Genomic DNA, 25,441 nt, shown 5'->3' with positions numbered 1-25,441 from the left:
TACACTTCTATTGTCTGATGTCTGATGATGCATAAAAAGCTATAGCTACAAATATAGGATAGTTTTGAGCTGGGAGTTCACAAATGTTGATCAATAATACAAGGGTTAAATTCAGGTCAGACACATTAGATAGCGAGTGCAATTGAAAAGGTAGAACTTTAGAAAGTAGCTTCTACAATCCCTTTAGGAGCCTACAGCATGCATCCATGCATGAGCTACAACTAAACTTTTTCACCGCCAAATTCAGAATTTTCTACTGTTTACAGAAAAAACACCAGTGTGGATATAAGGAGGTTCCTTGAGAGGTTGAGGGGTGGGGGTGAAAGTTGGGTTCAGGAAGTTTTCACTCCTTTCTTCCCCGGGTGCCCCTGGCCTCTCCAACTTCCAGTCAAAGGCTGAAAGAAGCCAGATACAGGCAGGATAATCACCACCTAATAAGAGGCTATATTGAAAGCAGGCTGGTGTTCATACACTACAAGCTTGAAAGGCATGTGCACACACATACACACTCACACATGGATAGTTGAATACATATGCACACACATAGCTAAGGCAGGTGTAATTATGGTGCACGATGACACACTTCACAAAGAGGCGATCACTTGCAATCTGTACACATGTGCACAAGCGTGTGTACACAAAAACAACACACTCACATGCACATATAAACACACAGACACCCGCACCAGATCCAGATCCTTTTTCCTTCTTCTTACTTCAGTCCTCTACCACCATCCGAGAAAAATGTTAGCACATGGCAAAAGATATGAATAATTTTGTGATATACCAATTATCAATTTAGAAAGACAGAACAGGATCCCCTATGGTTTTGTGTATGGTTGGTGTCTGTTTGGTTATGACCTTATGAAACAGTGTGCGGCTAAGCACAGAAACTGAGTCCTACCCACACTCTAAAAAGTGACAACATTTCCCCAAACATTTGAGATTCTAAATTTTGCAGAAAAAGAAATCCTTCAAATGGTTCATAAACCCACAGATTAGTTGTAATATGAGATTTTTTCAGTCCTCATTAAGTATTAAAAGTGGAGTTTTGCTTCCTTTGTATCTTGGAAGGACTTCTGTTAAAGTATGTTGGCAGTGCTATAACACTTAAAAAACAAGTGAAGGAGTCTTCTACCCACCAGTCTTACATTTCATCAGAAATAAATGGCTCAACATCAACCAGTGTTGTTGGGCTTTAACCCAAATGAAATCATCACTTTTTAAAAGAAAGTGTGGCACCACTGTGGCCTTCTGCTCATAGCAATCAAACACTTTTTTTTTAAAGTGTAAATGCATGTTTTTGGATACAAACACTATGAGGCTGATTTTGGCTGAAATCTTTTGCATTCTTGAAGAGTTTCTTTTTCTGATTTAGTAGTGCATTTACTAGCACAGCTCCAGAGCATAGCATTTGAGAATGCGTCCGCCAACACAAAATATTGTAGTACTTTGAAATTGACAAATGTGGATAGTTTTTCTTCCTTGCATTAAGGCAGCCATTCACTTGGATGTAACTGAGTGATGAAGGACAGTACATAATATTGTGTATAATATTTAATATTTAAACTAGACTATGCAGAGTTACCAGGTTACAGTGACTAAACTACTTAAAGGTTTAGGGTTGTTGATTACTGTTAGTAAACATGCTCACATGCAAAAGTGAAAGTAAAAGTCAATCCCAGATTCACTCTTGTTTGGTGCTTCGCCTCATTATAAAGAAAATAGTCTCTGCAGAAAAATACATGGCCACAAACCTCTAGTAGGTCATAAGTGATCATTTGAGTAAGTCTATACATTGTTTTTTGGCAAATCCAGCATAGTAAATCGTCAAGTTTTCAATATTCTTTTTGTTTTGTATTGTAGAGTGATTGTAAATTTTGCACTACAATAGTGCGTAGCTTTTTCTTTTTTCTAATATCTCTTCACTGAATGTTTGCCTTGTTTCAACTATTGTGCATGCTGAGCAGAGAAGAGCGAGGCGATGCAGGAATTGCCTAATAATTACTGGTTTTAGTTATTTCTCTGTCTGCCGTAACCAAGCGCTAAAAACTGCAGTTCCTCTAATGGCCACTTGAGGCTGGCTCCAAAGGCCTGCCAATCCTCATTGATCTCTATGTTAAAATTTTCAAACTTTACAGTAGAAATAAACATGTTTACTGCCTGGAACAATAAACTTTTTCCCATCTTCATGACAAATGCATATGGGTTAATTTTATATAACTCACCCATTTAGTACATTTTATTAAGGCTCAAAGTTATGCATAATTACGGGTGGCCTGCTTTAAGAGACAGGCTGTCAGCCAATAGTGTCCTTGGCTCCTCAGTCAGATTTACCCCTCCCTCCTTCACAGCACCAACCTCACCTAAATATGGTCCTCTCTGGTTCCAGAAAAACCAAATGGTGACAGCCAAAATGTCATATTCGAGACTCAAAACATGAGTCCACATACCAATGGGTGATGTCACAGTGGCTACGGACATTATCTTTACAGAAATTCTTTACAAAAACACATAAAAAGCAACTACAACATTTGTAAAGTTTGCAGTATTAGCCTTTTCTTGTTGCATTTTTCTGCCTCTCGATGTGCGTACACATCATTCATCAATTTTTTAGGTGGCCTAAAAACAGAAAGAAAACAACTTTTTTAAATCCACAAATACACTGTAACAAACAAAATGTATGTGCAAACCAATATTACAACACAGAAAAATGCTCCTCACTATAAATGTATATGCAATCCATCCATCCTTCACACACACAACTATTAGTCCAAACCTATACATCCCCCCTTGTGGCACAGCACACCCAGTGTCCTGCTCTTACACCATCAGCAGCATCAAAAGGAGAATCTATATTCCCCCCTCTGCCTTTGAGTGACTATGAGGAGCAGCAGCAGCAGCAGCTGCAGCCTCTCTCCTTGCTCGTGCTCAGCCGGGGGAAGGCAGTAGGTTTAGCAGGCGAGGCAGATTTATGGCAGTGGAGGTGACCTCTGGGGCCGTAACACGGTGATGGGTGAGTGGCTCTCAACAGTAAGCTACTGGCACTTGACAAAGTGCCCGAAGCAGAATGAATTTACTTCTCTTTTCCTCAATCATCAAGCAGCCACTGCCCTGACCCCCATCCTGACTGCTATAACAAGATCTCCCATCTCACAAGGGCCTGAAAAATTTACTGTCACATCTACTTTTCAATGAGCTCAAGTGAGCACTTCTTTCACCTTCAACGGAGCAGGTGCCGGTGTGGAGGAGGGTTAACCTGCCCAAGTGTGTTTGTGTGTGTGTACTCTGTGTGGTGTGTGTAATAGAGAGGGAGAGGGAGGGAGTGTGGATGTTCATGGGGAAATTTGCGTACACACACGTATGCAGGTCCACTGACTTGTTCTCTCACTAACCAAAACTAATTGTCTCACATCCACAGACCTTCAGAAACACACACATACACAAGTTTTGCATTGCAATATTTCAAACACAAAGAGATACAAATATTGTTTGCACACAAACAGACACAAACTAAGTAGAACAACAACCCTCCTTTTCTCACACCCTCTGTGATACACAGAAACACACAAGGAGAAAATGAGGTTGCCAGGCAGGGACACAAAGGGCACCACTTTACGGATGTCAGTAGACACATCTACCATTTATATTAGAAGTCAATCTACCCTATCACATTTCTTACACACATACACACTGGCACGCACACCAGGTGTTATGAAGTCTGTGTGTTTGCCAGCTTTCATCAGCTTGATGGCTGCAGAGTTGGACTTAATGATCCTGATATTTTTTTATATGCAGACGATAAATCTCAGTGCACACACATTGAAATTTCACCTTTCTTGCACTCTAGTTGTTGAGGTGAAATCATAATGGATGTGACAGAGAGGAAAGCAGACCAAACTAGAGATATACAGTAATAGTTAGCTACATTAGTAGTTATTTTTGCAACTTTTTGCAGTCTGTGCGATAAAAACAACCATGCATTCTTTTAATTATTTTTTTTATTCATCTATACATCAAAAGTTAAATTCTGTATTTTTTCAACCAAAAAAAAATGAAAAAAAATATTATTTGGTTCAGGAAGAGAAGAGAGAATATATTAGTTTTTGTATGCATTAAAATAAACTGCAGAAACTTAACTTTTCAGGTTTTAAAGGGCTTCCTAAATCCTGTCTGAATAACTCCACCATCTTTGCTATAAACTTTATGTCAGTTCAATGATACATTGAGAAGGCAACAGAGGGTTACTTTTGCTTAAAATTATTTCAACTTTAGGAAAGGAGAGAATAGACCATGTTTGAGAGTCCTTAAGAAAAATAACTGATGTACTATATTACCATGCATCATTTTAAAAGATCCTGTTCTTTCCCTTCCTCGGCCATTGAAACATACAGTCATAGCTGACATTTATTTTTGTCTTTGTCTCAACATCTGTAGAAGGGTTTACTTATCTAAATGGTTACTGCATTAAATAATCCGCGTATATAACAGCAACACAACCAATCAATATCCTGTGTATTAAATAAAGGAAGTTGGTTATGCCAACATTTCATTTTGTCATCCTGACTCTTTAAAATGCCATAACTAATTCAACCTCTTTTCTTTTATGAGCCACTCTTTTGTCCACGCTGTCCACTGGGATAATGTTATCGTGATGAGCCAGTAAAAATCAATGATTAAACATGCGTAATTTTCCAGAGACGATGTATTATAATTTATTGTCTATCTCTCTCTGGCGAGTCATCACAGAAGCCCTGGAGCAGCAGACACTCTGCGGGTTGCAACTGAAAGTAAAGAAGGCCATTAAAAGCTATTCAATAAGCCACTTGAAAATTGATCAGGCTATAAAGTGGCAGTCCGCCTGTTCCAAAAAGAGGAATATGCCTGTGGAGGAGAAGTGTGATCAACGGAGAGAAAGGAAAGTAAGAGTGAAATAAAGAGATAAAAGAAAGGCGAAGAAAAAGAGAGAAGAGAGAGACTGAGGCTGCCAGAAGAGAGAAATGAAAAAAACTGAGACAACAGACAGTGTGAGGGGAGAATGATGACGAGTTTGAACCATCAAGATAAAACGGAGGGAGAGAGGAGCTGTGATCTCTTTGCTGACACAGCATTAACTGTATAATCACATAGCAGTTAACAGTGTTATTTCCTATGTTATACTATTGTAAAATCATTATATGGCTCATAACTCACCAGTGGCGCCCCTAGATTTTTTTCATTGCGGTGGCCAAATAGGGCCACTGATAATCTTGGGGTGGTACATTAAAGCAAAATCCATTTACGAGAAAAAACAACCATGTTTTAATGTGTATTCTATGTATACAAGTGTTGGGCAATTCATTGTTCATCAAACAGACTGGTTTTCCTTTTCCTTAAAAAAATAAAACCAAAATCGTTTTTCTCCCATTTTTTTTCTTTTAATTCTATTGGATAAGACAGCTTCAAAGTAAAAGGGGGAAAGAGAGACAGGATGACATGCAGTAAAGGGCTGCGTGTTGGAATCAAATCTGTGGCCACTGTGGTAAGGACATAGCCTCCAGACATGGGGCGCCTGTTCTACCAAGCGGGTACTCCTAAATATACAGCTTTAATTTGAAGGAGCACATTGATTGAGAGGAACACTACAATTTACTGGGACAAGCCTCTTTCAAGTTTAAGGGAGACTCATGGGTAACAATAAAACCCATTTTCATTCAGATATCTTGAGGTGAGAGTCTAGGAGACCCCTTTGAAAATGACCATGCCAGCTCGACAAAATTTAACCTAAATTTGGAGCGTTATTTAACCCTCTTTTCAACAAGCTATGCAAACATAGTTGTACTAATGGATGCCTTGAGTTGTCTAGCTTCACAAGATATAATCGCCTTTGCGCTAGCCTAAAAATGAGCACATACTAAGAGAGTAATGTAGAACTACAATAATTTTTGCTGGGGAGGAGGGGGTGGTGTGGGCCCGCTAATTGTATCAGAAGGGACATGGCCTCCTCTGGCCACCACTTTGGGGAGCCACTGCTTATGACCTAGACTTCAGAGTCAGCTATAACTACACATTTCTGGTGGGACAGATAAAAATAAGTTTACAAATTTTTTTGAGAAAGTGAGACTTTATCCAGTTGAATGTAAAATTAGTTCTTGGCCTTCTGTCTATCAAAGGTGGTAATGCACAAGTAAAATCTGAACACTTATCATTGGAATATTCATGCCCACCAGCATCAGCTTTGCCATAGCAAACACAACACATGTCTGGCAGAGTAGACGTTACTACTAGGGTTAAAACATAATGCCATGTTTTTGGCCAATGTCGACAGGTTACTATAAACTGGTGTCAAGGAAGTCAAAGGAGAAAGTTTATCTCTACAGAAACAATTTTCATCTCATCACATTTTCCCACCAAAAAACAATTTACTGTAGGCCAATTGAGGCCAACACCTCAAGTCACTAAAAAAGAAAGATGTGCACATTTGCCCACCAACTGCACCAAGTGCACAAAACTCTCCAAAAATTGGGAAAATACTGCATGACAACCCTTTGAGATTTATTGTTTGATAATTTATATGGACAGTAACCACTTGGGCCTTTCTGTTGCCGTGTGGAGAAAAAAAAGAACTACAAGAAATAAGAAAATTCCAGGAGCAAAAAGCAGTGCTGTGGGCTGAATCAGTGGCAGTGGCTCGGCAAACTGCGTTTTTCTTTTAACTTTCAATTCTCCTAAGCATCCGTGCTTCACAGCCCCTTGGGCTATTGCCTTTCTCAATCTGTCCCTGGAGAGGCAGGAGTTATGGTCCCTGTCGATTGAGGAGAAAGGGATGTTATTCCCCTGTCACCCCCTGGTCGCGCCGCCATCCTCCCTGCCCTGATCTACGGCCTGACGCCCCCCTTACCCCATTCCTCCCTCCCTCTTCCCCACTTTGTTCCGTCATAAGCTGCCGGCTATGTCGTTGCCATGGGCTGTTGAGATGAGGACGATAGAAAAATGTTCTGGGGGGAGGAGGTGGAGGTGCTGATATTGGTTTAGAGATGCTGTTGGCAGCTGCACGACGGTAGTAGTGGGGAATGCTTTAGTACTGCATTAAGACATTTGCAGAAAAATTGGTGTGTGTGTGTGTATGAAAAAGCAAAATAAACACACAAGGATGGCTGGACAATACTTGATACTTGCTGATGTATTTTTATATAAAAATATTGCGCAATGCAGCTTTACATAATGCATATTTACTAAGATAGTGTAGTGTCCCTCTATGCTGGAGAACGGCATGATTAAATTGGGGGTAAACTGTGAGACAGCCCAGGAGAGGTGACCTGCTCTAGGGCACATGTAGGTCCTTGTGTGACATCCCTGGTAAAGGAGCACTGACAGGGTTAAACATGTAAGGCAGCTGATGGTTGTATGTGATCAAAGGATCCCTGTCCCTGTGGGTTTGGTTTCATGTTGTGTTGCTGACTGCTTGATTTCAGTTTCACAGCTATCTGGTCTTGAATTTCACAAGTGGATATTTAATATTTCCAACTTTGGAAATGTTCTTTAGTTTATTTAGACAGTGGGATAGTTGTGGGATTCAGTCCTGCACCAGCAGGCAGTGGGGGTAACAATTTTTATTTGACTGAGTTATGTATAAATTAAGAAAATAAACATGTGTGTGTGTAACACATAACGTAATTGTTATGTGTTACAGTTAATTAGAAAAAAAGAAATTAAGTTACAGTTCCTAAATAAAATGATGGTGATTACAAAGGGGTTAAATGTGAATATATTCTTTTTGGTAAAGAGCTTAGATGTAGCTTACATCCATTCTGTTACTTTTAGGCCCACAGGAACGCTGCTTACCCTTGCTTCCAAGATTTTTCAGGCCACCAGTGTAAAAAATAAATACATATAAACTGTCGACAAGCCAGCTTAAACTGCAAACGAGGTCAATTTAAACTCTTTTTTTTTCTGGTTTTCCAATCCATTGAAGTTTTCTATTTGTAAAATACAATTTTGGAATCTGTGACATCTGTGAGCGAGAGGGAGAAACACTACTGCGCATTTTCAGAGAGCCGCACACCAGGAAAGTAAATCTGGAAGCTAGAAACTTTTTTTGTGAAATGCATCAGGCGATTCCATTCCATTCAATTCTATTAGGCTTAATAGGTGGCTGTGGCTCAGGAGGCAAAACGTGTCACCCACTAATCAGAAGTTCAGTGGTTTGATCCCCGGCTTCTCTAGTCTGCATATCAAAGTATCCTTGGGCAAGATACTCAACCCCAAATTGCTCCTGATGGCAGTTTGTTTGAATGTTTAAAAAGTGAGTAGTTGTTGGCACCTTGTATAGTAGCCTTGGCCACCAGTGTATAAATGTGTATATGTGAATGGTTGAATGTGACAAGGAGTGTGCAAGAGCTTTGAGTGGACAAACGACAAGAAAAGTTCTATACCTACAAGTGGAAGTCCATCTACCAATATGCTCCATCTTGGCGTCCGGTATCTTGTTTTTTTTATAATACATGTTTGGTTGCTTTGCATCTTTCCGCTGTGCAGGAATGCCTTTTTTTCGCATCGCCATTTTCCGGACATCTTTTTAGCTTTATTTATTTATTTATTTCATTTTATTCTATATATTTTATTAATCCCAGAGGGATATAAACAGGCCTATACATGTATTAAATGGGGGCTGTTGATGGACATTTGGGGGTTTGATGCCCTGCTCAAGGGCACCTCTCCAGCTACAAGTCCACACTACATACTTGGTCCGGATGGGGACTTGAACCTGTGACCACTCGATTGCCCAATTTAAAACATTTGTTGAAGTTGATCAAGTGATAGGGGTACAAGCTGCTCAAGATAGGGGTGTCTTCTCTGCACACTCTCTACAAACCCACTGTGCAGTACTAATAACAATTCAAGAGACAAACTTGGCTCTAACATGTTGAGATATGTCTGGACAAGTTTACATGCATGTTCTACTGTATTTCTGTGAAATACAAGTTTCATTTGTGGTTTCTAAGAAGCTCCTACGGAGAAAATGTGTCATGGTTTTGTTGAAAGAACAACTATTGAGATTCAGCAAACTTCAGCCCCCCCCATAAACCACCAACACCGCCAATAAACATCAGCACAGACATGAGTACACCTGACACATGCTCAACAGAGGACTTCCAGACCTCGGACTACTTAGCCCCATTTCCATACTGGCCAGTGCTCGGCCTCTTTTAAGCACTATTGCACCTTAGGCAAATCTTTAGTTTGTGAGGGTCTCTCTGGGTGAAGGAATAAATAAATAAGCAGATAAATAGATGAATAACCCAGAGGAATGGGAGCCCATGCGGCCTGGCCATCCATCATATATCCTATTACCACGAACTCAGCGGCACCTGCAGTATGTATAATGCAGTCAACCTCTGTAAGCAGATACAAATTCAACTCTTTTCCTCCTCAATTTGTTATATCTGACAACGCCATAGCTTGTGCCGTGTTGTTTCTTTGAATTATGAATAGATTCCCTTCACCAGACTTTCGCCTGTGCGTGATAGCGTGGCGTTGTTATGCAGAACAGCTGCGGAAAACAAATTCGAGAAGCCTGCTACGCTTTGTAGCGGTTGGGTGAATATGCATAAACAGTTGCGCTTAAAGCCACTTAAGAACAACCAAATGGGCTCAATATTTCATCTTTGGATTTGTTTCATTGGATGTGATGAATATGAAATGCCAGAATGTAGCATGAGTGCAGAAAATGCAGTCGTTTGAGTGTTTCAAATGATCAAAGAATCTTCTTTAAATTTTTCACACAACTGTGAGAAATGGTGGACAAGTGCTTTGACTGACAATTTAAATCTTAATTCCTGCCGCAAAGTCATTCTCTTAATTTAGTCATGACACTTGGAACCACAAATATTACAAATATCACTCAGATACTGAGAGAAAAAAGAGAATGGAAGGAATGTGTGTCAGAGGAAGAGAGGGAGCAAAAGAGGAAAGACAGGAAAGCTAGCGAGTAAATACAAATTAACAAATCAGACGCAAGACGAAGAGAGAAACCAAGCGGGAGAGAGGAAGAGGAATGTAAATACATGGCAAACCCATAGCACATTTTGACTGTTGCCTGTTTGTTTGGGTATTTACACTGAGGCTACAATCAAATCCTCAAAGCTTCAGCCCACATGACAAGAGCCCTTTCCAGGGCCGCATATCCTCTAAACAGCCAAATCTCAATCCACACTCAAATACATATGTACACACACACAAAACCCCAAAGTCATATCCACTTATTTGCCCATCACTTCAACATGTAAAAAGGATGCAGGGAAAACCATCAAATTTAATTTGTGCACAGAGAAAGGGCAGCGGAAGATAAGTTGTGAGGAAGTGATTTTTTTGGGACTTGGCTGAACTTTCGAGTCCTGTTTGGTTTGAGCAGATGTAGAATTAGTACACATCACTTTTCATCAGTGAGACATTGAACACGAGCTGCCGTTCAGAGGCCAAATACCTCTCTGTCACACAGACACACAGGAACACCTCACCTCTAGTGTCTGTGGTTTTGCTGTAGTAATTATCAATGTGATGTGAATTCCCACAGCAACAAATTCTTCTTCTTACTCTTCCTAAAACATGTTTGGTATCTCCAAATACCAACAGCCTATTATAACCTGTTGCTGTATTAAAACAGCCCTCAGACCACACATACACTTGATTTAATGTGTGTATACTAGGGTTGCAAATGTAAGCATTTTACTTGATTGATTAATCAGTAAAAATTAATTATAGATTAATTACCATTAAAAAAAAAAACATAAAAACTTTGACTGAATATCAAACAATACCAAATTCTTTTTATCCTCAGTCAAAGCTCACAGCAACATATTGCATATATTGTGACAGCATTTCACAGCCTATTGCTGAACTGATTAAATTTCACGTTTGATTAAATTGTTTATGAGCGATTAATCGATCAATTGGTTGTTATCATCCCTTGTTTATACTCATTTTTTCTGGTCCTACGAGACTTTACTGTAGAATAGTGCTACATAATGTTATACAAATTTCTCTTAAGGGTTAAAAGTATTGTTATTAAAAATGGCACGTACATTACGTGCACATATAGGCTGTGATGGTTTGCTTATTTTTGCCGAATCATAACAATACGGGGGTCATGGAACGGGGGTCACAGTACAGGGATCACAGTTTAGTACACACAGCCGCATGTACAATATATGGTATGTATATCGATGCACATAATGTGGAACCAAAGTTCACAAGCACAAGTTCTGCCTGCAAATGTTTTGCTGTGTGCTGTTAGCAACAACAAGCTGACTGGCGTGTGAGTCAGTCACACTATGGCCTGTGAATGGAATCATGCTCAACATGCTTACGCACATTCAACAGATGTGGCGATCACTGAGATCAGGAAAAAAACAAACCAGAGCCTACCTCCTTATCGGTGCTGTTTTCAAGCAGCCTTTAGATTCAAAAGCAATCCTGAAGCAATGTTATTATTACTATTATCATTATTATTTAGTATTCTATTTATTTTATATTTTAAATTTCGTAGGATAAGGGATGCTTTTTTAGTTTCATAGTATTTTGCGACCTGTTGCCTTTTGGGAAATTATTTGCTCAGTGTTCATACAGCGTAATGCAGATTAAGAGATCTGTTTAAAATGTTCCTTATCTTTATCAAGAAAATAGTTTTTACCATGAAAATACTGCTTTCGTCCCCAGGGAAAGGATTGTGTCTGCCTTAGGCACAGGCACTACTGTCTGTTCAAAATAAATAAAAAAATAAAAATGTCTTTATGCATTTGTGTTTTTTCAAGGTACCGATCTTGGAACAAAACGTGGCCCCTAAACCAAACCGTGACTTCTGTGTATTGTTACACCCCTTGAGTAAATAGTACAAGGATCCATGCAGTACAAGGATATTATCACTTAACACTCTGGGCAAGATATCCAAATACAGTCAAACATCCATGCATTAAGTACACTTGAATGACACACTTGAGTTTATGCCACATTATCAGATTTAGACCTGGACATCCAAAGGAGCAAAAAGCACACAGAAAAGAATCAAATGAGGCAGTAGTCACTGCAGCTTTTATGTTCTTGAGGGTAAAGGTGGCATAGAAGTTTTCTCGTACGTAATTATTGACATAAGGTTTATCCCAAAAAGATGATGACTGTCCTTTATATCTATCCATCTATCCATCTCTCTCTCTCTCTCTCTCTATATATATATATATATATATATATGTGTATATGTATGTATATATATATGTATATATGTATGTGTGTATATATATATATATATATATATATATATATATATATATATATATATATATACACATTCAGATTATGTATTGAAAAAAATATGTGACATTTGACTTTGTCAGGATTTCACAGCTCTATTCATGGCGCACACTACAGAAGTGGACTTGCAATTGAAGAAACTGTTTCAACAGCGAGCACTCATTAAATTGCTGCAAACATGCTGTCATTACACAAGGGGATATTTCTTCATTTTTTGTATTTTTTGAGCAGCCGATCCTGCTGCATGTCAATGAACTTGACTAAACATGTATGACATGTGATGGTGTGTGGGTGGAGGGAGGCAACGGGGAGTCAACCCCATGGTGGTGTCAGCAAAGGATCTGTGTGTAATCTGCAGAAGATGCATGCAATAGACCGACACACTACTTTATCTACAAGGCCCCTAATTGCGCGGGATGCTGAGGAACACATGTTAGGAAGAGAGGAAGGGGAAGGGGTGTCAGATGTCAGCAATGTGCAGGCATATGGTTCCTACAAGTTGGGTTATGAAAACTGGAAATGACACAAAAAATCAGGTTTGCTAAGATGAACTTGTGACAAATGCACATGATGTATCTTTTCTTAATTAAAATCACCTGTCAACAGATTATGCAGACATAAACCACATATTACCTGACTAAAAAATCTAACATGATTGTGACCCTCACATCTATAAAAATTATGCCATTAGAAAATAATATCAGGGAGTAGTCGGCATGGAACAATATCAACATTTCATTTCACGAGGCGCCTGGTAGCTCATCCCATGGGCACCCCATGCACAGAGGATATGCCCTGACTGTCCTTTGCTGCATGTCATCGTGTCACTTCTTTAAAATTATCGAAATTATCCAGGCCAAAATAATTATTCCAATGATCATCCGAATTTACTTACAACTCCTAAAATGGCACTCAATCATGCTGGTATTACTTCACATTTTTTAAAAGAAACAAATATTTTTATTGCATCATAGACAGTGTACACATCTTATTTTAGTGAACACCCTTTTTAGTGAGAAGGAAACAGCTAAAGGTAAGTGTCCTCAAACTGTTGGCCATTGCCCGTTTTCTCACTTTGCCTTTATTTTTCTTGAGGTGGATATGACATCACTTTAGTCATAGACTACCACAATAAAAGCCGGGACATATATTTCCAGCCCTATATATTTGAATTATAATAATTCAGGCATTAAATAGTAATTTAACTTTTATTTTTTCCACACTATTTGAATTTATTATTTCAATGTGAAATATGCCAATGCTTGACTAAAGTCTTACATTTTTGAGTCTGTGCAGAGTGCCTTTTATTGGTTGCCCAACAACTTCTTTGGGTGCTGCTGGATACAGTACTATCACTATAATATACATTCACCAAGATCAACTTATTTTGAATGTTTTTCACAATCCAGGATAAAATCATCCCATCTCTATTAAATAAAAGTGCCATGTCAATTACACCATCAAACACTGACACAAATTGGTCATGAAACAGTGTGACATACCCCTACTGGACTGGAAGTAAATCAATACCGGCAGTCCAGTCCAACACTGTTTGAAGAAAAAAAAGAGGCGCCCACAGAAAAACTAAATGACCTTTTCAGTCCAAAACATGAACCATAAAAGAAAGGTAACTGCTTGGCCATCTTTGTTCGTTGAGAAGGAGGCTTTAACAAAGCAAGAACATGATGTGAGGTAACATTAGTGATCCGGCATATTATTCCTGCTTTAAAGGGCTCACAACCTTCAACTCAGCCATTGTGTGGGGCCATCTCATCAAGAATGCAACACTCATACACATACACAAACACCCACACAACCCTTCCCCTTTCAATCCAAATCCCCCCACACACTTCACCCCCTATTCCTTCATTATGCACTTGTCCTTCTCTTGTGCTCACAGCAAAAATGTGCTTTACTTTGTTCATATTTTTCACCATGTACCCTCAACATAATCCACTGTCTGCCTTGGACATTTGTGCCAACCAACTTGAGTAAACAGAAAGATGGAAAAGGCATAAGAAGGGGTTGACCTTGTACATGCAAGCTACCACTATCACTTAGGAAATGGTGTGGCTATTGTTAGGAAAAATAGGGCCCATCTGTTTGTTGTTTGTGCTTTATGATGAGAAGGCATATCGTACCACAGGTGTAGCACGGAGTTCAAATAAAGGCATTATAAATGTAAAGCTACCAATTTCCAAAATATTCATTCTAGACTAGCATGGTTTGGCTAGATTTTCTAACTTTTTCTCCTTTTTTATTTATTTTTTATTTAAAAAATATATAAATGGTGTTTTATTGAAAATGGCAGATGCAGCAAACATTTAATTTGTTACACTGCTTGCCAAAGTGAATTTTCATATTGTAGCCATTCCGCATGACAATGTTTATGGCTGATTTCATTTAAATAGAATCAACTCTTCACAGCACCACAGACTTGTGAAAAATAGCCCGGTATGAAAACAAATATTCAATCACCTCTCATGTAGTACTAGATTATAATCAAGTGAGTTGGGTTTGTCATGATGATTAGTCACAGTGAACTGAGAGTGCATGTTTGCCTGTGTGTGCCCTGTTGAATAGCAACATACAGAAGCATTAGTAGTGTATGAGCGCTTGGCCGCCAAGAAAGTCCCAGCACTCAATCACACAGAGCCGATCGCATTTGCATGTTGTAGCATTGAGTCAGAAGCAGATTGTAGGGGTAGCAAATGGACTGAATAATATCAACTGACAATCAATTATTTCTGCAATTGTGTTACATCAAAAACATGACTCCTGCTGCCAAGTTTGATTTGTCAGGTCGCACTGGAGGTTCAGTCATGTAAGTGTGACGTAGGGGCTGATTTAACTACTGCGCGCTGAGTGAATGAAAGAGACAGTAATAGTGCTGAGGACCATGCAAATCACCTGCAAAGGAAACGCTGTAAATCACAGTGTGAGAGGTGCACACAGCGGCAACAAGGAGCGATAACACAGAGCACATGCAGTGTTCAAATGTGAATATCATTACTGTACGTCACAAACCACGACTAACATGGTATTTAACAGATGGCGATGATGTGTTTTGATTTAATTGTTCAGTCTCATTAACAATAAATAAAGAAACTAAATAAGGGATCATGTCTACTCAGTTATTTCTGTTATTGTGTATAATATACTGTTTTAGTTGTCTTTTACATAATTTTTGGCATATTTTCAAAAACTTCTGGGGGTGGGGAAAAAATCGATACAGCACAGTATTTTGCATGCCAATATTGTATTGATACACAGATGCCAAGTATTGATTTTTTTTATTGTGTAAATGATTAATATTACCAATACAAATGAAACTTTTGGCAGTCTAATAAAATAATGAAATCAATGGCTTTTTCAGTCCAGAACATACATGTTGCTGCAATAAAAATGATTTAATTGCTATCAAGAGACAAAAAAATTATCTTATTAGTTAAAAACAGATGCTGACAAAGTTTTTTCCTTAATTTGCAGCTGAGAAAAAGTTCTAAATCACAATATATTGCAATATATGTTATCGCAATACTCAGAATATTGCAAAACATTAAAAATCGCGCAAATATTCTATTGTGACCCACTGTATCATGATAATGTTGTATCAGGGGGCCTCTGGGGATTCCCATCCCTAAAAACCTCTGCTTATTTTTTTCCCTTATTGAAGTTTTTGTTTCTTAGTTTTGACTACTTTTGCAAATAAATAAATAAAAAATCAAAAGTATTTAATGTTGCAAATGCTGCATCAACCAGGGCAACAGAGCAAGAGACACTAAAACCAGCTTTAAATTACAAAATGAAACCAGGGATCGACCTCTCCCTCTTACTTTCCCTGCTTTGAAACTGGTGTCTCCAATTTTTTCCACAACCAAATGACTCTTAACTCTGCTGAGTGCAGCACGGGTCAGGCAGCCAGATTGAAGGCAGGGTGTCTGGTTAGTGTTAAAGTTTAACAGGAGATTTTCTGATGTCTGATTTCACTCAACAAGCCAGTCGCTACTCTCTGTTTCAGAGTGCTTGCAGTAATGCCTTGCAGATATGCCAGTGGGGAAACAGTGGGGAATATAGATATGTACACAGCTGAAACTAAATTCAACTTTATGATCAGTATAAAGGCTGTAGTGGTTCCAATATTTTGACCATCAATGAAGGTAGACTAAATACAACACCTCTCTATAATTTCCAATACAACTGGCAAAACCACAAACTAAATAAAACCTTCACAAAAATGAAACCAACACAGATCCAAAAGAGTTTCAACCAAAAATGTACCATTCTGGTCTTATTGTATTTTTGATATTGTGAGTGTTTTTTCCCCTTGGTTTTAAAGGCTGCATTACAGTAAAGTGGTATAGCCTTGAAACTTACTACTCTGTTCTACCTATTCTATTATTTGCCTTTACCCACTTAGTCATTATATTCACATTACTGATGATTATAAATAAAAAAAGAAATCTCACTGTGTAAATATTTTGTGAAAGCACCAATAGTAAATCCTACACTATTATCGCAATTGAATATTGAGGTATTTGGTCAAATATATTGTGATATTTGATCTTCTCCATATTGCCCAGCCCTTGCTAAACTGTAACTGATGGAGAATAATAAACTTTTTTTGGACAACAAGAAAGAAACAAAAAACAGGTCTTAAGGAAAAGATATTACCTCGAAAAATGTGAGAGGTGGTTGCCATTGTAACTCAAGTCATCAAGTGGGAATCATGCAATAGATGTTTGGATAAATGGGGTGAAGCCTTCCTAGTCTGCCACCCACATACTGTGCACACACACAGACACAGACACAGACACACACACACACACACATACACACACACAGAACTGTCTACACTTGTTAATTCCATTGAATTAATCTGTGAAAAGGCTCGGCTGCATTGGAGGCACTAAACTGTACAGTAAAAATGAAAAATCCTTCAAAGGCAAAATTAACACTTTTGAACTGAAAATTTCAAAAAAACAAGGTTACAGGTGCTGCCCCTCTTCAAAAGAGAGCGTACGTTAAGAAAAAAAGGTACACAACCCACAAAATATTCCAGTTATTCTTATACATTCAGATTTCATCTTTTGATTCTTATTTAAAAAAATAGCGTATGCTGGTTGGCCTTCCTTGTTCTTTTTAAGTGACGGTGGATTGGTTGTGCTTTTTGAGAAGCAAGGCCAGCAGAGTAATCAAATTAGCAAGCAAACTTGTGTCTTGCTATTATGTTCAGTTCCAAAGAAAGCTGGTGCAAATCCTCTGATCAACCACGAAAACTGTGGGAAACGTGACTTAGAGATAGTCATAATGGAGTTAAATCACCAAAAACCCAACTGCAACTGAATTCGAAAGTTAGAAGTCTAAAAGTAGTTATTGCTTTATTCCAGTGGCAGCTATTTTAAATTCTATTTAGCACAGTTAGGACCGAAGCATGGATGTATTGTAAATGCTGGATACATCAATCCAAAATGGCACCCATTTTTTCTTTCTTTTTTATTTAAGTTTCTGGGGTTCTGCATTTTTTGGCACATAACTCATATGAATTAAGGAGTAGCCAGAAACTTGAGACTATGGAATTAAATTGTGATTATTTTTGGGATTTACCTTTATTTGACAGGACAGCTTATCGAGGGAAAGGGGGAGAGACAGGGGCAGCAAAGGGCCACATGCAGCAAAGGGCCACAGGTTGGAATCTAACCCATGGCCAGTGCAGCAAGGTCATAGCCTTTGTACACAGGGCGCCTGCTCGACCAGGTGAGCTACTCGGTGCCCTGTTACTTTCATTTTTGATACTACAACTCTATTACTATTAGCCTTATACAGCATACACTCAAAACACACACACAAAACAGGAGAGGATGCGGTGTGACATAATTTACTTGCATAATCTAAAGTTTCCATTAAATATTCTTTTTATGCTACAATTTAATATGTGAAGAACAATGACCCTGCCCAGCATTTGTGCCAACAAATGTCATAATAGACTGAATATGACTCTTTTCAAGAAGGTGGCTGAAGGAATGAAAGACAAAAAGATTGAGTGCCTCTTATTTTCCATATTACACTTCTATCATGTGGTCAAACAAGTCGAGCAAAATGGCAAAAGTGGCTCCAGCTGTAGCACTTTTTTTTTTTTGAAGTGATATCGACATGGTAGGGCACGGTTATCAGAGTATGCATGGCTGCATGTAAACAGGAATATTAGTTACACATTAATAAGGGCAAAAAACTGAGTATTTTGTGTATGTAAAAGTGATGCAGACAGGATGGTGAATCTGATTTCAGCAAATACTGGTTCTGTTTAATGTTGCATAGAACTATGATTAGCATTTCATGCCTGAGATCTAAGTTCTAACATTAATGATGATGTCATTGACTCAACAAAGGCCCAAAAAGACAATCTTGCCGACACAGGTCCGATAGCCTGTTCTGCTGTTGGTCTTAACTCACCTCTGGTCCTGTCCTCCTCCTTTCCCGGGCTGGAGGTGTTGCTGCAAGTGTAAGCAGGGGTGACCTCTTCTTCCTGGCTCGGTGTAGCTCCAAGTGGGAAACTGACAGGACGAGAGCTGGTGACTGAGCTGGATGGACGGGAACTGGCGCAGTTCTGTAAGAAATGAGAAGGCAGTGTCAGCTGCAGAAAAGCACTATAGGGTTAATTAGAACAAAGACATCAAGTTCATCCATTCCTTAGTTGAAAAAATTCAAATCGTGGTTCCATTAAGAACAATTTGTCCAAAAAAAATCCCAGTTTAGTCATCATTGTGCACTGAATAAGAACATATATATATTGTGTACTGAAGAGAGGTTTTTCTCTGATTACAAATGGTATCCTATTAAGTCGTCAAAATGAATAAAAGAACATAAATATATGTATTGGGCTCTTGTAGACTACTGTATTGTCCTCCCCACAATTCCAGAACCAAACCTGAGCAGCTGCTCTGTGAATTAAACTCCAAGACCTCCTTGTTTCACACATGCATCTTCCAGCCAGACCAAAATAAACGGCAATCACAGAAAACCCATTTGTTTGCACAGCTCTCAAACAGACGGAGGGGCTTCAACAGGCTCCAGGCCCTCTTATATTTCACACTGTACGTCTATCAGGCAGGAATGCTTCAACACTCAGGGCTTGACTTGCTGGCTGTTTTTGTGTGTTGTTGATGTCCATCTTCAATGAATATGACACAAACACTCGCAAGTGGAAGGAGAAACATTCATGAACTGCTACAGTTAATTCTAAGTCACTCCAACCAGGGGTCGCAGCAACCGGAATAAGTGATTTAAAGTCTTTTTTTGGACGACACCACCAACATGCAGATATTCCAGGGTTGTTTTTGTGGTACCGGATTGTAGTACCAATTCCACTTCTTTTTTTTCTAGCACCAAGAGTGATCCCAACCAACTCCTTGCTTCCTATACGTTGTCAAAACTTGAATTAAGATCAAAAAAACTAATCTGCTTCCAATTTATATCTATATTTCAGTGGTGTCAGGGGCGTGGAGTATTGAGGGGTGGGGTTGTTTTTTATTTGGGTCCTGCAACTGACAGCTTTATTTCACAAAGCAATCTGGCTGTGTGTGTACAAGAGGGAGGTCAGGGTGGGTCAGGAGATACTTGGTATCAAACAGGCTGTCTACGCTGGTCAATGTGTGTGTGTGTGTGTGTGTGTGTGTGTGTGTGTGTGTGTGTGTGTGTGTGTGTGTGTGTGTGTGTGTGTGTGTGTGCGCAGTATAACAAGTATAAAACCCCACCCCCTGAGGCTAAAAAGGCTGTGTATGTGACCTGCGCCCATGTAGAGGGCTAACATGAGGAAGAGGGCTAAAGAGGTTGACAGAAGTGTGGAATTTAAGAGGGGAGAGTGTGTGATTAGGTTTGGTAGAATTTATACGAGAGGTCATTAAGGTCAGAGGTGTGTCATGTCACTGTACCAATAGTAATATACAGTGAAATTGTTGCTACAATATTTAAATGATTTTCATGTTTTGTAATGGGTTATACACAACACATTTTATCCGATGGCATGTGCACTGTTTAGAAGCAGTAAATTACTTAATGATTTAACCCTTTGAAACCTGGAACAACATCAGTTTTGCATCTAATACGCCTTTCACGTGCATTTAAACGTAAAAACTTGAGCAAATTGGTTTGATTCCTTTCAAAATATGGCTAAAAAGGCAATGAGCAATTTGGCAAGAGATGTCCCACATACTGCAAGACATTAGGTAAAGAAGATAATCATAGCAAAACTAGGTCAAAATGTACAGAAAACTAACATTATTATTATTAACTATTTTATCTACATATTTATTTATCTTTTTTGTTTGGTTTTGTTTTGTTTTTTTACATTTTAACCTTTTTTGGTAGATTTCAAGTAATTTTCTTGTAACTCATCACTTGTAATTTCCTACCGTGTTTTGGAAATAAATCAAGACAATTTGCTCAGGTTTCAAAAACACGTATTAGCCTGGTGCTTGACCTTCCTTATGGAATCTGTATCATACATGATCATCCTACAAATGCTGGATTTGCTAACAGATCAGATTATTTCAGCTTTGTATTGACTACTTGTAATGTTGGTGATCAATGAATAAAAAGGAAAATTAAAGTTTCAAAGATCTGTTTTAATTTAAATAACCACTTTAAAGCCTTAAACTGCAGTTGCAAGGACTTATCCCACTAGGTTAACCCTTCAATCTTTGCAAATAATACAACACATAAACCCCTCTATCTCCGACAAGTGCCATTCGTCTTCAAATGACCCCATATGCAGTAACACCGCCAAAGCCTCTTTATCCCTCAGCCGGCAAGACGCGATACCCAATCCTATGTTTTACAACAAGGGGATATATAGGGGCATGTGCGGTCATCTAGAGCCAAATGTCTCCTATCTAACCAAAGGACAGGTAGATACAGTATTTCAAGCAGGATTTATGGCACAAAATAGCATTAGCTAAAAACCGTCAGGCGGCAGTGATGGCTAAAAAACGCATTCTGGTGGCGGAACCCGGCAAGATTGGAAAATTGCCACCACCAGAGGGGAGAGGAAGCAGTAAAAATGACGGTAGATGGGGGGGCCTCACTGATAACACGAGCAGCCAATATATCAGACTGCACCTGGTAGCAAGGGGCCCCAGGGGGACCCCCTCCACTGACTCGCCTAACACACAGACACACACACACTTTAATTTATCTATTTATTTATTTCATTTCTTCCCATCCTTACAGTCTGAGGTGGGGGGTCAAAAGCAAGTAGGGGCACCCTGATATTTTAAAAATCAATCTGCTGTCGGAAATAGTTTCATTCCTTCTCCAATGACCTGAAGTGTGTGAGGGTGTGGAATATTAGGGGGTACATATGTGCGGGTCAGGGTGCAATGGGAGGGGCAGGACAAAGTGTTACTGGCCAAAGAGCTCAGAGTTAATGTGATCACTCAAAAGGGACAAGACACATTTTGTGTGTGTGTGTGTGTGTGTGTGTGTGTGTGTGTATGTGTGTGTGTAATAGTGGGGACAAAGGAGTGCAGGATGATGAGAGTGGGTGTTTGTCAAGGTGCTAGGGTCTATAATTGTCTGTATATGTGTGTGTTATGTGCTTGTTATGTGTGTGTGCTGGAGACTATTAAGTACTTTTAAAGTGCTTTGCGTAGGCTACAGTATGATCTTCCAATGCACACACACACACCTGCACACGCACACACAGCAACTCACCACCTCAGCCAAACAGCAGCGTCCAACAGGGTATAAATACTGGGCTGACACTTTAATGTCAGGGGACGGCTTGTCCTGGATTAGAAACTTGTAACCCACCGTGGAGCTTGACATTGCTGGGATGAAGGTGCTGCTAAAGGCAGAGTGAGGAAGGGGGAGAGCCATTACGGGGACTCTATGTTTGATGTATAAGGGCATCTAACACGGACTGTCGACTAGTGAGAGGCTAGCAAATGTACGGTGTTGCTTTGTGACCGGCTTTTATTGGCAAGGAAAATTTAGTCTGTTGTATCAGTGTGTTATCAGAGACACACACACATACACACCACGACATATGCTTACACACACTTCTTAACAGGAAAATAGAGGATTACATACTGAAAAATTAAGCGCTTTTCTCCTCTCCTTGATCCTGTTGACCGTGCTTCGAACCTGAAAGAAAGAGTGGAAGAGTGGGAGAGAAAGAGATAAGTGTTTCTGACACGGCGCTCAATGAAACACACTAACAATGAATCAAAACAAAAAATCTTTCACAGCAAACAACTGTGAGCACCTACAGAGTAAAAAGGAGAAGGGAATGTGGAAGGGAAATAACAAATTTGGAGTGTTATAGTTTGGAGGCACTGAAAGCAGTTGTGAAAGTGTGTGTGTATGTGTGCGTGTGTGTGTGTGAGAGGGTGTTCCAGTATGTCCCAGTGGCTAATGGGACTTGAAAGTGACACATAGAGCCGGCAAACTAAGGAGACGACTTCAAGCTATCATCTGTCAGTATAGAGCGCCGGGACCAACAAATGGAGCTATTGGAGGAGAAGGGACCGCCCTAGCAGAACAGATTACATTTTTACACTCCGGATGAAACAGTGTACTGCACACATTCATTTAACACATACCAGACAAGGATTTCATAGATTTTAGAGACACAGAGAATATACACATACAATTTTAGTTTATACTTGTAATTTAAGAAACACCCAACCCTAATTTGTAATTTAGCTGCTTTACTAAACTCCTTTTGAAATGAAATGAAATGAACAATGACTCATTTTGAAATACTGCAAAAGTTAAAGCCTAGACCCTTGCTTAAAAACCTGTAATAATTTGAATGGGATTTAACTATATTTAAATGGTGAATTTTATTTATCAGTTTTTTCTATAAATTCAAATCAAATGCATTTTGTAACTGAGCCATTTCGTTATGACTAGTGACTAATGATTACGAAGTTTAACAAATATTTTAGGCAAATATTGTGTAATTGATATCACAGCGAACAAGACAACGATCCAGAAATTTTGTCTGTCCACTGAATAAAACGCCATTCATTTTTAAAAATCACTTTAATAGCACATGCGCTTTATGGTAGTATGGTTTGCCTGATCATTTAACCATAGGTTATTACATATAATTTAGGACAGTGAAAAAGGCGTTACTAGACATAATTTTGGGAGAAAGTAACATCATAAATTTAGAATTCAATCTGCAACAGCTCTCATATATTCTTTAAGAAAGCTTATATATATATATATATATATATATATATATATATATATATATATATATATATATATATATATATATATATATATATATATATAAGCTTTTTAATTTGCAGTGCAATATAATAGGTCTGCTGATATGTCAAATGATTCTTTTAAATTATTTTTATAACAAATGATAGAGAAAATAATATCATTTATTTGACATCGGAACATCTTAATATTATTTTTTACAATGATCTGCTTGCTTGATTAAAGAATCTGTTCATTATAAAAACTGGATTTTATAAAAAAAACTACTGGGTAATAAATCTTATTCAAACAAATCACATGAAGAAACATACAGAACAACAGGAATTACTCAGTTTGCTAGTAGTCAGCTAAGTGGGGTTAAGTCCTCTATGAAAAAGCCTCTGGCACTTATAAGGTCTATATGTGTGTGTGCACGTGCACGTGTCCGTGCACATTGTCAGCCACACTGTAAATTTGTTGTGGATGGGCACTCATCACTACAGCCCGTCCCAGCCCAGCCCACCACGTTAGTGAATATGCATTATGGCTTATGGCTTCATTAAGTCGCAGCATGTTATAAATTATGACACCACACTGAACACACACACACACACACACACAGTCTCAGAGACAGCATGTGTATACAGAGGATGTTTTGCATACACTACCAACGGTGAAGGGCCACATAATGAAGAGAGCCTGAGCCTTGTGACAGGGCAGAATCAACAGCACCAGCATCATGTTTCCAAAACCCTCCTATTATTTCTGACAAGATGCGCAAAAGGCCTTCGACGCGGTGCAGATGTTGGAGAGACACCGTCTTAACGAAATTTAATGGGGAAAGCAATTCCTGGGGATTTCATTGATATCAAAAGCAGCCGGCGTGCTGAGGCAATTACATGACACAACTTAATTAATCATTTGACAATGAGGGGAAGGGCATTGTTTTAGATGATCGTTATGTGTTTAAGGGGTTTTGCGCACACTCAAGGTTTTGCAATGATGCAAAGCGTGGTTCCCCATGTAAATGGGCGCTAAGCGATTACCATATGAAAGCAGAGCGCCCGACAACACCTGCCGACATCCTTGGAGCTGATGGAAATAAAAGGTCATCAAAGCATGGGATTACAAGGTGACCACCAAGGAAAAGCTAATTGCAATGAATAATGGAAAGCTATTGTCAGGTAATTAGCAATTAAAACGCTGCATTTTGAGCGTAATAGCAGCAGACGCAGTCTGTCTTCCATGCCATGTTGGTAATTATTTAGCCTGGAAACCAGCCTCATGAATGGAGTTTTTTCTGACTTTGAGGCACCAGTTAATTTCACACCTTTCTTTAGCATATCAAAGTAAACACTCTCCACTCTAAGATGGTTAAAGACTGATTTGTTCTATCAGATTAACAACTAACAGTAACTTTGCAAAGTTTTTTTTCGTCACTCTATAGACTTTATGTGTGTTAATGCACTCTAAGGACAGGTTTGTATCCCCAGCTATCAAGGCAGGTTAGCCTCAATCAGTACCGACAGAGCAGGGACCTCCCGTCTCACACTGGCCTCTCCCTGCCACTCTGACTAAAGGGAGGAAACAAAAAAAACAACCTTTGATCATTCCCGTTCAGTGTTTCTATAATCTTTCTATTAGGCAAATATTTCAGGTATAAGTGAGGTTGAAACCTGAAGCCAGTCGTGCTTTGTGTCATAAGTTAAAGATACAAAACAAAATAAAAACAGGTTGAAGGGGAGAATTAAAGGAGCCCCCTGGAAAGGTGGTGAGGGTTCAGGAGAGAAAAGTAAATGTGTATATGTGATTTATTTATTTATACTATTTAACTTTTATTTTGCCAGGAATATTCCTATTGATCAACATATATTTAATGAGGGACTCCTGGCCAACACAGCAGCATAAAACATTTCACATGAAGCAATATAATGGAAAG

General features: G+C 38.9%; 1 protein-coding gene across 1 annotated transcript in view; it reads right to left on the bottom strand.

The window, feature by feature from the left end:
• LOC121965627 (adhesion G protein-coupled receptor D2) overlaps window positions 1-25,441 on the bottom strand; it is a 99,521-nt gene that overhangs the window by 27,266 nt on the left and 46,814 nt on the right. The window contains exons 22-23 of the mRNA XM_088077648.1: window positions 22,375-22,428; window positions 18,739-18,892 (exon numbers count right to left, since the gene is read on the bottom strand). Coding sequence (XP_087933774.1) covers window positions 18,739-18,892; window positions 22,375-22,428 — 208 coding nt within the window. The remainder of the gene's footprint in view (window positions 1-18,738; window positions 18,893-22,374; window positions 22,429-25,441) is intronic.

This window comes from Plectropomus leopardus, chromosome 5, assembly GCF_026936395.1.
Source record: "Plectropomus leopardus strain MGB_pleo_1.0 chromosome 5, ASM2693639v1, whole genome shotgun sequence".
Classification (NCBI taxonomy): domain Eukaryota; kingdom Metazoa; phylum Chordata; class Actinopteri; order Perciformes; family Serranidae; genus Plectropomus; species Plectropomus leopardus.
This window is presented reverse-complemented; position numbering and strand designations above follow the sequence as displayed.